The sequence below is a fragment of the Trichomycterus rosablanca genome, chromosome 11 (genome assembly GCF_030014385.1).
Source record: "Trichomycterus rosablanca isolate fTriRos1 chromosome 11, fTriRos1.hap1, whole genome shotgun sequence".
NCBI lineage: Eukaryota > Metazoa > Chordata > Actinopteri > Siluriformes > Trichomycteridae > Trichomycterus > Trichomycterus rosablanca.
In genome coordinates this window covers 30,186,237-30,200,947 of record NC_085998.1, presented here as the reverse complement: position 1 = coordinate 30,200,947, position 14,711 = coordinate 30,186,237, and the positions used below count along the sequence as shown (strand labels likewise).

General features: G+C 39.5%; 1 protein-coding gene across 2 annotated transcripts; it reads right to left on the bottom strand.

Moving 5' to 3' along the window:
- Positions 1 to 195: 195 nt before the first annotated feature.
- Positions 196 to 11,909, bottom strand: ints14 (integrator complex subunit 14). Of its 2 annotated transcripts, XM_063004683.1 has the most exons (12): positions 11,874 to 11,909; positions 9,837 to 10,116; positions 9,491 to 9,598; positions 8,509 to 8,664; positions 8,267 to 8,385; positions 8,021 to 8,163; positions 6,809 to 6,901; positions 6,575 to 6,719; positions 6,337 to 6,470; positions 4,358 to 4,476; positions 2,625 to 2,690; positions 196 to 1,315 (listed from the first exon to the last, which is right to left on the bottom strand). In XM_063004683.1, the coding sequence occupies exons 2-12, from the start codon at positions 10,056 to 10,058 to the stop codon at positions 1,058 to 1,060; spliced, it is 1,563 nt and encodes a 520-aa protein (XP_062860753.1). In that variant the 5' UTR covers positions 10,059 to 10,116; positions 11,874 to 11,909; the 3' UTR covers positions 196 to 1,057. The 2 variants fall into 2 exon arrangements, with proteins under 2 accessions (XP_062860753.1, XP_062860754.1); XM_063004684.1 differs by lacking the exon at positions 11,874 to 11,909 and having other exon boundaries at positions 9,837 to 10,390.
- Between the last annotated feature and the right edge of the window lie 2,802 nt (positions 11,910 to 14,711).

Genomic DNA, 14,711 nt, shown 5'->3' with positions numbered 1-14,711 from the left:
AAGGGGGCTAACAAAGCATGCAGAGAAACAGATGGACTACAGTCAGTAATTGTAGAACTACAAAGTGCTTCTATGTGGTAAGTGGAGCTGATAAAATGGACAGTGAGTGTAGAAACAAGGTGGTTTTAATGTTATGGTTGATCGGTGTATGTAGCTATATGTAAATCACCTTGTAACACAATAATTACCACAATAATCCATCAGGTTTTTTTATTCTCTTGTAGAAAATGTTATTTACACAAAACTACTAATTTTTCTAGAAAACAATGCAAGATCCTACAAAGCAAATACACAGCATAGCCAAAAATCTGTGGACACCTGGACCCTAAACATCTAATCCACATGCAAAACCATGTGCATTAATAGCCTTCACTCTTATAGGAAAGCTTTCCATAGGATTCTGGAATATGATTGCAGTGGTTTGCTTTAATTTAGACTGGGCATTGATTATGGGTGAAAAGACTTGACTCATAGTAAATGTTCTAATTCAGTCCAAAGGTATTTGATTGGGTTGATGTTAGCGTTCTGTGTTTTTTCACACAAACCATTTGACTGTAGACTTTGGTCATAATGGAAAATCAGGAAAGAGTCTTTCCCAAAAGTTGGAAGCACACAAGACTCAGGAATTGTTAATTTGACTTAACAACAGTAAAATATCTAATCCAAATCATTTAAAACTATTTCTACTTAACCATATTTTACAGTTGTTACAAAAGTAGCCATTGTTGCACTTTCTGAATTGTGGCATCCCAAGACAATGCCATTTGATTCATCAGTATGACCCATTCTATTTATTACCTTTTGATTTTGCATGGTTTATTTTATGCCATTGTTTGCTATGGGTGTAGCAGGAATAACTAAAGTACAATTAGCTTTTGTATGTGTCCATGACAACAGCCATCAAAAGAGTTCATAGTTCTTATCTGCTCCAAAGACCTAAATATTATAAATCCCACAAAATAATCCGTACATTGTTTTAACCTCATCACTGTAGAAAATGTAGAAAGAATTTCAAGTTACTGTCCGTCAGTCAGTCAGTCAGTGTTTGCTTGTTGGCCTACATTCTGTCAGCTCCACTTGATCCTCCTGAGAAGTCTGTATGCATGGGGGTAATAAGATGATCAAAAGCTGCATATTTGGGGTCTCCGGTACTGGCCAGTTTGAGTTGCTGGGCAGCATGTGATAGCTGGAAAGCTGCATCTGGATGGGCAGAGTCTGGCAGTAATGTGCATTCTCTTTCCAGTAGCTCGGCCACGCCTTTTAACAGCTCCCAGAAACCAAAGGCTAGAGCTGCCTTGCGTAGACGATTAAGCTCCTTAAATACAAACAGTAGACACAAAAAAACAGTTGTCTCAATTATCAAACAATTTTCCTCAGAACATCTTTAGTCATTGCCATTTCCCTATTGACTGGTTTCCTTTTCCCATTAAAATATCAATCTGGCAGGTTCGTTCTTCAAGTGACTTTTAAATCAATGTACTTGCAGAATGCACCACTGCCCCTTGTACACAAGGACAAACTGACTGGTGTTTATGGTAGTCAGAAATGCCATTTCTCCCAACCGAGATCATCGTCACAGATTGCCAAACCACTCGAGTATATATTAGTTTTTCTGCACCATCAACATATTTGTATTTTTTTTTTAAAGTTACATTTGCTTTTTTCCCCCAATTTTCCTCCCAATCTAGTCGTATCCACTCACCCGATTGCACTATGCCTCCTCTCTACTGATGCTGACCTCTACTCCTGATCGAGGAGAGCTGAGACTGACACACGCCCCCTCAGACTCATGTGCAGTAGCCAACTGCATCTTTTCATGCGGATCAGCTTTGCGTACGGAAAGCCACACCCTGATCGACGCATTATCCCTCGACTCATTAAGGTCCCATCCGGCTCCCACCCTGTATGAACAAGCCAATCGTTGTTCATGCAGCTGTCCAGCCTGCCAGATGTCAGAGCTGAGTTTCAAACCGACGAGTTCGGCATATTACTATTTATAAAAGGTTTTTAAAAACACAAGATGCTAGGACATGTAGAAAAGTCTATACTGAGCACTACACACTTACAATATATAAAGTGACTGAATTGAAGGCTGTGTCCACAACCACAAACTATCATACTAAATAATATAAATAGTATATAGTCTGGTAATGTGGCGTTTGTGACACAGCCAGTACACTTTCTTTGGTCTAAACCTTTTGTGATGACACTGCCTTCAAAATAATAAGACATCATTGTATTCAAAAATCCTGTTTTCTCCCCTTGATCTACACTATCGTTTTTTATCTGCTTCCTGCTCTCATATACTATTTCAGGGATCATCACAGCAGGGCATATTGTTCCTCATGCCTGACTTGGCACGGTTTTCTGCTGGATGCCTTTCCTGACGCATCCCAGACTTTTGACAGACACTGAGAGCACCTCCCAACAATTATGCTGTTCAGTCACTGGAACCCTTAACCCTGTCCCAACCCTACCCCCCTCCCCAAGTCATGTTTGTGTAGATGACCGAGCAGCCGACAGCACCACTGACATTTGAACCCCAGAACCCCTAGGCTAAAGTATTATACCACTATGACACCTGAGTGACCCCACACTATATTATATAGTGTTTTGCCACTCACCTTGTAGAAGGTTTGTGTTTTCTCTGGAAGTTTTCTAGCATTGCGAAGAATTTTCTGAACATCTGTCTGTAATGAAAAAATATATATATATACAGTGTATCACAAAAGTGAGTACATCCTCACATTTCTGCAAATATTTTATTATATCTTTTCATGGGACAACACTATAGAAATAAAACTTGGATATAACTTAGAGTAGTCAGTGTACAACTTGTATAGCAGTGTAGATTTACTGTCTTCTGAAAATAACTCAACACACAGCCATTAATGTCTAAATGGCTGGCAACATAAGTGAGTACACCCCACAGTGAACATGTCCAAATTGTGCCCAAAGTGTCAATATTTTGTGTGACCACCATTATTATCCAGCACTGCCTTAACCCTCCTGGGCATGGAATTCACCAGAGCTGCACAGGTTGCTACTGGAATCCTCTTCCACTCCTCCATGATGACATCACGGAGCTGGTGGATGTTAGACACCTTGAACTCCTCCACCTTCCACTTGAGGATGCGCCACAGGTGCTCAATTGGGTTTAGTCCATCACCTTTACCTTCAGCTTCCTCAGCAAGGCAGTTGTCATCTTGGAGGTTGTGTTTGGGGTCGTTATCCTGTTGGAAAACTGCCATGAGGCCCAGTTTTCGAAGGGAGGGGATCATGCTCTGTTTCAGAATGTCACAGTACATGTTGGAATTCATGTTTCCCTCAATGAACTGCAGCTCCCCAGTGCCAGCAACACTCATGCAGCCCAAGACCATGATGCTACCACCACCAGGCTTGACTGTAGGCAAGATACAGTTGTCTTGGTACTTCTCACCAGGGCGCCGCCACACATGCTGGACACCATCTGAGCCAAACAAGTTTATCTTGGTCTCGTCAGACCACAGGGCATTCCAGTAATCCATGTTCTTGGACTGCTTGTCTTCAGCAAACTGTTTGCGGGCTTTACTTGTGCGTCAGCTTCCTTCTGGGATGACGACCATGCAGACCGAGTTGATGCAGTGTGCGGCGTATGGTCTGAGCACTGACAGGCTGACCTCCCACGTCTTCAACCTCTGCAGCAATGCTGGCAGCACTCATGTGTCTATTTTTTAAAGCCAACCTCTGGATATGACGCCGAACATGTGGACTCAACTTCTTTGGTCGACCCTGGCGAAGCCTGTTCCGAGTGGAACCTGTCCTTGAAAACCGCTGTATGACCTTGGCCACCATGCTGTAGCTCAGTTTCAGGGTGTTAGCGATCTTCTTATAGCCCAGGCCATCTTTGTGGAGAGCAACAATTCTATTTCTCACATCCTCAGAGAGTTCCATGTTGAATATCCAGTGGCCAGTATGAGAGAATTGTACCCAAAACACCAAATTTAACAGCCCTGCTCCCCATTTACACCTGGGACCTTGACACATGACACCAGGGAGGGACAACGACACATTTGGGCACAATTTGGACATGTTCACTGTGGGGTGTACTCACTTATGTTGCCAGCTATTTAGACATTAATGGCTGTGTGTTGAGTTATTTTCAGAAGACAGTAAATCTACACTGCTATACAAGCTGTACACTGACTACTCTAAGTTATATCCAAGTTTCATGTCTATAGTGTTGTCCCATGAAAAGATATAATGAAATATTTGCAGAAATGTGAGGGGTGTACTCACTTTTGTGATACACTGTATCTTTAGTTGTTCCAGGTTATGCATCTTCAATCTTGATTATAATTCAGTTGTGACAAAATACCTGCACTCCACTGGCTTTGATCCAGACTGTGATATTCTGAGCATAGCTGCGCTTGTTTTTTGGCAGAACAGGAAAAGGGCTTTTGCTGTCATCTTCTCCATAGGGATTCTCTGGTGCATCTGCGAAGTCAAAAGATAGTATGGAAAATGCAAATAAACATTGACTTTTACTTTACAGCAGACAGTTTGAACCCATGATATGCAGTATTTTGGTCAATTTAAACTTATTTGTTAATATACAGTACATCTATTCATGCATTTCACACCTGCAACACATTCCAAAAAAACTTGGAACAAGGCAATTTGGGGCTAGTAATGAGATTAAAAAAAGTGATTTCAAAGGTGATTGTAATTATGATTTTGTATAAAAGCATAAAGGTATCCACAAAACCTTTTGAGGCATGAAAATGGGTAAAGGATCTCCAGTTTGTCAACAAATGTGTGAGAAAAATTGCAAAGGAATTTAAATATTTCTCCCTCTACAGTGCATGATATGTTTAAACGATTCAAGACATCTGGAAGAATTTAGTGTATAAAGGGCAAGGATGCACTGCATCAAGAACCGTCATTCATTTACAGCTGATATAATAACATGGGCAAGGGATTACTTTGGCAAACCTTTGTCAAGCATTACAAGAATTACATTCACAAATGCCACTTAAAACCTTACTGTGCAGAAAGAAGCCTCATATTAACCATGTCCAGAAGCTACGTCAAGTTCTCTGGGCTTGAAAGCATCTGGGATGGACCATTATAAAGTGAAAACATGTATCATGGTCAGACAAAGCAGCATTCCAGGTCTTTTTTGAAAGAGACAAAAAGGACCATCCAGACTGTTATCAGCAACAAGTCCAAAAGCCAGGGTCTGTCATGGTATGGGGCTGTGTCAGTGTCCTTGGGAAAGGTAATTTATACTTCTGTGATGGCAGCATTAATGCAGAAAAGTACTTTCTGATTCTAGTGCAATATATGCTGCCTTCTTTTCCAGGGACGTCCATGCATTTTTAATAAGATGATGCAACATATTACAGCTTTGTGGCAACCGTTTGGAAAGGCCCTTTCCAAAGCCAGCATGACTCTGCCCCTGTGCTCGAAGCAAATACAATAAGGACATGGTGTAGCAAGTTTGGTGTGAAGGGATTCCATTAGCATGCACAAAACTTGACCTTAATCCAACTGAACACCTTTTGGATAAATTTAAATGCCAATTTTTTATTGGCCTATGTGTTGCACTGTTCGTTCAATTAGTGCCTGATCTAAAAAAAGAAATGCTCTTTTGGCCTAATGGGCACAGATTTCCAAAGACACATTCCAAAATCTTGTGCAAAGCCTTACAAGAAGAGCGGATGCCTTCAGAGCATCAGGGTTGAGTGTCCACATACTCCGTGTGATTTTACATGGAATTCCTAACACACTTTAAAACAAGATATGGGCACTCAGGCGGCACAGTGTTAAAACTTGTCGGTTTAAATATCAGCTCTGCTACCGGCAGGCTGGGCGCCTACTCGAACAATGATTGGCTTGTTGTTTAGGGAGGGTGCTGGAGGGGATTCCACATAACTAATGCAATTACGACCTCTGCTGGGTAATTGATGGAGCCTGCACAGAGACGGGAGATAATGGGATCAGGGTGTGACTCTCTGTGTGCAAAGCTGATCCACATATGAACTCGCCTTGTGCAGGTGAAAAGATGCAGTCGGCTATTGCACACGTGTCAGAGGGGGTGTGTGTTAGTCACGGCTCTCCTCAGTCAAAGTGGAGGTCAACAGCAGTAAAGAGGAAGCATAATGCAATCGGGGAAACTGGATACGACTAGATAAAAACAAGGTATGGCCACTAAAGTCCATATAGCAGAGCTCAAGTTTGTTTACATTCAATAAATGATTGGTCTCTCCATGACAGACTGACTTGATGTCAGTTCAACCACCTTTGTCTAAAAATAATATCCCCCCATATTCGAGAAAGAGAGCTGTATTTTACCTGAGATTGGTCCAAGCTGAGAGATTTTCCCAAGCCATGGCAGAGGAACTGGGCCAGGTTTAAAAATGGACATCATTAGATTAGATTTTTTCTTACTATCTGCCTGCGAGTAAAGCATCCCGTACCACTCAGGCCTGACAGAGAAAGTTTTGGTTAGAGAGAGAGAGACACCCTTACCAAGACCTTGAACATAAAATGACTACTTTAGTTTAAGTACAACAATACAATACTTTCTTACCCCAGCTCCACTAGAGCCACCATGCCCTCCACTTTCAGACTGCCGTGCAGAAGAACACAGAAATTGGGGCTTTTCCCTGCCTGTTGATTGGTAGACGTTTCCTCTTCCATTTCATCAGTAGCTCCTGCACCTACTTCATCTGCCTCTAAGAGCAAACACAAAAATCAGGAATGAGCATTTTTTTATTCACAACAAAGGAAACGAAGAACAAAGAGTCTGAAGTGGAGTGAAGACCTTTATTCACAGCGATAGGAAGAACCAGGTGTCTGGACAGGACCGGAGGACTGGCAATATCGGCGATTTCAATGAAACCCACTATTTCTATCTCTGAAACACAATAACAATAGCTTTTTAACACAAATATAGTGACCACATGTAACAGCAAATATCACAGTTGTTCTTTTCATGCTCCGCCTCTACCTTAATCTCATAAGCTAAAACACCTGACTTTAAGAGTCATCAGTTTAGAGGTTTACATACCTTTTCAGCCTTTGTAAATTACTAATATGTATAAAATATAGACATAAAAAGTACAATTGTTTGTGTGTTATTATTTTTGGCAGAATATTATTCATCTTGGATATACACTGATCAGCCATAACATGGCCACCTCTTTGTTTCTACACTTACTGTCCATTTTATCAGCTCCACTTACCATATAGAAGCACTTTGTAGTTCTACAATTACTGACGGTAGTCCATCTGTTTCTCTGCATGCTTTGTTAGCCCCCTTTCATGATGTTCTTTAATGGTCAGGACTCTCCCAGGACCACTACAGAGCAGGTATTATTTAGGTGGTGGATCATTCTCAGCACTGCAGTGACACTGACATGGTGGTGGTGTGTTAGTGTGTGTTGTGCTGGTATGAGTGGATCAGACAAAGCAGCGCTAATGGAACTTTTAATCACCTCACTGTCACTGCTGGACTGAGAATAGTTCACCAACCAAAAATATCCAGCCTACAGCGCCCTGTGGGCAGCGTCCTGTGACCACTGATGAAGGTCTAGAAGGTGACCAACTCAAACAGCAGCAAAAGATGACAGCAGCAATTGTCTCTGACTTTACATCTACAAGGTGGACCAACTAGGTAGGAGTGTCTAATAGAGTGGACAGTGAGTAGATACAGTACACTAACACACCACCACCATGTCAGTGTCACTGCAGCGCTGAGATCATCCACCAACTAAATAATACCTGCTCTGTGGTGGCCCTGACCATTGAAGAACAGGGTGAAAGCAGGCTAAAAAGGTATGTAGAGAAACAGATGGACTACAGTCAGTAATTGTAGAACTACAAAGTGCTCCTATATGGTAAGTGGAGCTGATAAAATGGACAGTGAGTGTAGAAACAAGGAGGTGGTTTTAATGTTATGGCTGATCAGTGTAGGTTTTCTCTCTAAGCTCTGTATTGGTCCATATTTTAGAATCTATACTTCTGTGAGCAGGACCTGTGAGCACTGTTTTTGGTACTGGGTCAATCTCTGTGTCCATTATCACAGGTTCCGGTCTGGGAAACACTTGCACATCAGAGGCTAGATTCCCACATCTCAGCACAGCATGGAAGGGCATGTATGCCTGTTCGATCAGCTTCCTATTAAGACACAAATTTTACACTCAGCAATAATGTATCCATGGTATTCCCTGGTTTCTTGTAATATAACAATGGTTGAAAAGAGAGTAATAAATGTACATACCCAAACATTGCTTGAACACTTTTTAGACATAGTGGCCCATCCATAGTGAAAATCTGTCCTGCTCCACCATTTAATGCAAGCAGCTGCTCCAGATTGTCCATTGCATCAGTGGCTTGAAGCTGTAAGTTATAAAATGAGATGCTTTAATTCATACTATACTCTAGATTTATTACCTTAGATAGATCGCAAAACATTCTTTTCTACAGTTTAGTTTTAACACTTAGTTTATATGCCATGAGTACCTCCTCTGCATTAGCGATACACATGATGTAAAGTTTGCAGGGGAAAGAGAAGGGTAAGGGAAACTTCTTTTCTTCTCCTCGTTGTTTGAGTGTTGCCAGGGATTGGCGCAGAGAACCACGGCCGATTCCCAGAGTTCCATCAGTCACCAGTAGCATCTATAGGAAATCAAATAATCCACAGGAATTAAAACTGATAAACAAAAAGCAGCACAAGTAGAATCAGACAACGGTGACAACTGTGGTCAGACAATGATGATCACAGTTTGTTGAGAAGCTCAAGTCTTGTATACAGCAAGAATGGGCAATAATTCCACTGGCAAAACTGTGAGAATTTGTTTCTTCAATCTCCAAATGATTAACAAGTATAAATAAAAGAAAAGCTAATGTGAACAGCGGTAAACATGCCTCTGTCTCAGCTTTTCTACATTTTAACAAATAGAATTAAGTTTGTCATTGAAAACACTGAACATCTTTTCTTTGTCCTGTCTGTTAAGTGAATTAACAAATCATAGATTTCAGTTCGTCTCCCTCCTTATACTAGTTGGTATGTCAGACTATTCCTTGTTCTAGTTCTATTACATGCTTATAACTTTACATAGTCTGAAATACTATGTAAAGTTATAAGCATGCAATAGAACTAGATCAGAGCTAGAAGTAGAGTGATGGACATTATCGCAGAGTACCGGAAGAGCAAGCTCAGATGGGCCGGATACGTAGCACGGTTCACCGTTGACAGGTGGACCCATGCAGTTGCTGAGTGGTACCCGCGCGAGCGGAAAAGGCCACTCGGAAGGCCTCCACGACGATGGGAAGATGAGATAAGAGTACGGATGGGACCAACATGGAGAAGACTGGCGAGATTGGGGAAATTCTGTGACAAAATAGTACCTGATAGTCTGGTCGATCAAGTGGTCAATAGAACTATTACAACTATTTCTGCTTCCTGTAAATAGTTTTGACTACATAATATTTAAAAAAATACCTGGCATGAACAGGTGCTGCCAAACTCCTGCTGCACAATATTACCCACACCCTGCAGCGCTGATTCCAAACAGGTTTTATCATAGTCCTCCAGATTGTTCAGTGCCTCCTGCATTGCAAAATATTTCACGCACATACATTAAATTAGAAAACATGTACAAACAAAACGTAAAATGTGCTTGTATTTAATCCGAAATTTAACAACAAGATGTATTTGAAGACCAACAAAACTTTTAATAGCCAAATGAACCATCGGTTAATATTTTAAGACCCATTACAAGTTGCATTCGATTACTAAGTGGAATACAATAACATTATATGTCACTAAGATCCATTTAAGTTCATACCTGTAGAGTGTTGTAATCCCTGGTAAAAGGCACCATGAGTTCCCAGAGAGATGAAAAGGCAACAAGTGCAGTAAACTCCAGCTTGTAATTTGTGGCCATGTGTTCAAACAGCATTGTTAAGCCATGAACAGCCAGGTTTTTCCTCTGGAAATCCTCACTGCCTTCCAGTGACACAGGCCGTGTCATGGACAGCGATGCATCCATAAGAACCACAGTTGGCATGGTGGCATCTGTGTTCAATCCTCACACTAAAGAAATTATAAAAGTTCTTGGAATCCACCTGAGGAATTGTAGAGAATGTTTATGTGTATTAGAAAAATGAGAAAGGTATTATGGTATGTAATACAGATAAGGTCATATAAACTTGTGGAGATCAGGGATGTTGGGTTGCTGTCATTCTGCCTCTCTTGTCCGATCACTCAGGTTTGATGACGGTAGGGAAGGTGGGCGCTAATGTCCTGTGAAAGCCTTCATGCCTTCATACCTGCTCGCTCTCCCTTTTAGTTATGCTGTAATAACTAGGGGTGTCGGAGTCTAATGCTATTCTCTGCAAAACTGACATTTTACTCTGTTGTTTTACCATGAAGTGGTTCTGGCAGAACCCTGTTTACCCACCTGATGGTCAAGACTGCCGTGCCAACAATGCTGCTCCTGCTAGATGTGACAGAAACCTGGCATGTTTGCACCAAAAATTTCCCACTACAGACTGAACTGAATAATGAAGAACTCCAATTGTTTACATTATTATTTTTTTGCTAGTTATAACTTAAAGTTTAATTTCATTTTGTGTATGTATGATTTGTGTTAATCCTATTCGGTCCCTGCTGAGTCTGGTTCCTCTAAAGGTTTCTTCCTGTAATTTTAAGGAAGTTTTTCCTTGCCACTGTCACCCTTGGCTTGTCTAATAATGCAAAATGTGTAATATCACCTTAGAATACTGTTTTGATAGATAGTATGACATCATTTTTGGGCGGCATGGTGGCTAAGTGTGTAGCACTGTCGCCTCACAGCAAGAAGGTCCTGGGTTCGATCCCCAGGTGGGGCGGTCCGGGTCCTTTCTGTGTGGAGTTTGCATGTTCTCCCCGTGTTCGCATGGGTTTACTCCAGGAGCTCCGGTTTCCTCCCACAGTCCAAGGACATGCAAGTGAGGTGAATTAGAGACACTAAATTGTCCATGACTGTGTTCGATTTAACTGTGCGAACTGATGAACCTTGTGTAACCAGTACTTACCGTTCCTGTCATGAATGTAACCAAAAGTGTAAAACATCACGTTAAAATCCTAATAACTAAATAAACAAACATGACATCATTTTAGTCTAATGGACAGTATTTCAAAATTGTTGACATTGATTTAGATTTAACTGTACGCTTATTGTCAATAAAGCATATTCTATTTGGGGCAAGGGCTTCTCCAAGCTATCCTGCTTAGTACTTTTATAATAGTCATGAACATCCACATTTAAATACACAATTAGGCAATCAGATTCATGAATTTATCTGTCTGATTTCATTTCTGATCCAAAAATCTGACTCTGGGGTAATTCTGCTGCCCCCCACACTAATGTTAAGCAACAGTTAATTTACAAAGATTATTGCTCATGTGATTTTTTTCCTGTCGTGGTGTTTACACACTTTAATTCTCCATATCACCAAAGTGTTAAAGTTCCTAAAAAGCTGATCAGACCTCGTAAACTTCTACTAGTAGCTCCTGACTGTAAATTATCTTGCTAATTGTAATACAAGAAGGAAAGATGTACTCACTAGTTTTTAAACAGGGCTTTACTAACATTTTAAGTAAATTCATTACAGCACAAAGAAATTGGTTATGTTGTGTTTGTTCCCTGTTAAAAACAGACGAGGTATTGATCTATATAATCTCACACACAATAACAACGCATAACGTTACTTTCCCCGCTTATTAATACGTTAACTATATAACTAGCTGAACAACGGTATTGTTAACTAAACCTTGTACAAATTACACTTAAATATAATAATTAAAAATACAAAAAGGGAGAAATAAAGCTACACTTTACCCATCCTGCGGTCAAGGAAAACAAAAGTAACTCCTCACTTGGTAAGTGTGCACGCGGTAATAATACCGAGTAGGAACAATGGAAACCTGACATTACGTTCCCTGACAAATGAGCGAGAAAGATGATAATAATAATAATAATAATAATAATAATGATAATAATAATAATAATAATAATTATTATTATTATTATTATTATTATTATACATTTTGTATGCTATGCATGCACCACAAAATAGTGTTTACATGTATATACGTAGAATCTTTTTCTATATTATTTTATAAATGTTGTATGTATGCAAGAAGTTGTCTATCATCTATCTATCTATCTATCTATCTATCTATCTATCTATCTATCTATCTATCTATCTATCTATCTATCTATCTAATAATAATGTTTGTGTTGTAGGTGGTGTTTTGTTTTTAATAATCAGATTTGATTTGTTTTCTGTTTAAAATTTCCAAGATTTGTGCATCATTTTATTCTCAGCCTAGCTGTTAAGGTACCGGACTAGTAATCAGAAGGTTGGTGGTTCAATCCCTACCACTACCAGGTTGCCACTGTTGGGCCCTTGAGCAAGGCCCTTAACCCTCATTTGCTTAGACTGTATACTGTCACAACTGTAAGTCGCTTTGGATACCAGCGTCTGCTAAATGCCAAAAAATGTAAATCAGTTGTTGATGATGATGTTTTGTTTTTAATAATCAGATTTGATTGCTTTTCTGCTTTAATTCTCCTGGATTGTCCTGGATTTTTGCATCAGTTGTTGTCAAATGTTGTCATTGGATGATGATGATGATAGTGGAGGTGGTGTTTTGTTTTTAATAATCAGATTTGATTTGTTTTCTGCTTTAAATGTTCTGCATCCTTACAACAACAGGGGTATTACTTCTTAATACTTTTTTAAATGTTACTATTTTTATACTGTAGTAGGGTGTAGTTGGGAATTTGGTCATATGTATTTTTATATATGTAAGGTACATTTGTAAGTTTATGTAATGCACAATCTCTTATACATAACTGGATAATACATAATACATGCAATAGAAAATACATACATGTTGCAATTTTAAAATAAAACTTACATGAATTATTAGTTTATGGAGTGGAATACTTTTACAGCACTGTATAGTCTGTCACTGTAGCATTAAAGTGTTTTAGATCTGAAAATTATTATTCCTAAATAACTATATGACCTGTTTGGAAAAACTTATTCGCTGATTGTGTGAACAGGTAAACTGTTAACATCACACAGTTTAGATGTGCTCTCTTCTTTTGCAGAATGGCTTTAAATGGCACAGCATTTTAATGGCATTTTGCATCTCCTCCATTCATACCCATTTCACCTAGTCTTTTTCCAATGGTGGAATCTTTAACACTTGCTGTGTCTTAGGTAAGAAGGTTTTTGGATTATTTTTTTTTAAATCTGGTATTATACAATTGATAGGAAAAACAAGCAATATCAGTATAATTGGGCTGAATTGGTTGAAGGCATAGGCTAATGAGAGTGTATGGAGACAGTACAGTTAATCCTCTTATAAAGACTTGAGGTATTAGGTATTATGCTGAATACGATGAAGATGAAGAGCTGTCCTGTAGTGTGTCCCAGGTGACCTGACTTACTGAGAGCTGCTGCGTGTGTGTGTGTGTGTGTGTGTGTGTGTGAGAGAGAGAGAGAGAGAGAGTGAGCGAGTGAGTGCTATGTTCATCATCAGCCCAGCTGTTCATCAGCACACAGCCACCAACAACCTCACCACTACCGCATCTCCCGTAAGTACCAGCTTTCTCTCATACATCTGAAAAACAAATAATCTTTAGAATTAATAAATTCACATACACATAGTCATATTATTATTATGATTCCATTTTAATGAACCCTATGCACACAGAAAGTTGCATACATTGTTGCACAGAGCACCTGTTTGAAAATCTGTTTAAATCTGTTTGACACACTATTGTTTACTATGGTGTTATTTGGTCATTTGGTATTTAACCATGGTTCTACTGTATGCCTTTATTTTGTGGTACTTTATTGCATCTCTATTTATAACATATTAAACATCCATTCTTTATTATATATCTTTAATTTTGTTAATATTTACTGCTTAATCCTGGTCAAAGTCGCAGTGGGTTTTTATGCAGGGTGTAACCATCTGAGCCACTGTCTATCATTTGGAACCATTTAAATTATTACTATGAATTATTATTATAACAAATAATAATACTATTTTATAATAACTATATAATAGCACATTTCAGTTACATTAAAATATAATTAAATTGCAGGATTTGTATCTTAGGCAGTGTGACCAGATACTTTATAGTTTTGTGTTTGGGATTTAGACAACATTAATTGTGGTGATTAACTGAATAGATTATTGTAGGAAGATTTAGATTCATTTTTATTCTTATGAAACACCTTTTGAATACTCTTACACTATTAAATGTTAAATGTGAGCAAGTTTGGGTTTTTGTAACCCATTTTATCAGCTCCACTGACCATATAGAAGCACTTTGTAGTTCTACAATTACTGACTGTAGTCCATCTGTTTCTCTGCATGCTTTGTTAGCCCCCTTTCATGATGTTCTTCAATGGTCAGGACCCCCACAGAGCAGGTATTATTTAAGTGGTGGGTCATTCTCAGCACTGCAGTGACACTGACATGGTGGTGGTGTGTTAGTGTGTGTTGTGCTGGTATGAGTGGATCAGACACAGCAGCGCTGATGTAGTTTTTAAACACCTCACTGTCACTGCTGCACTGAGAATAGTCCACCAACCAAAAATATCCAGCCAACAGCACCTCGTAGGCAGCGTCCTGTGACCACTGATGAAGGTCT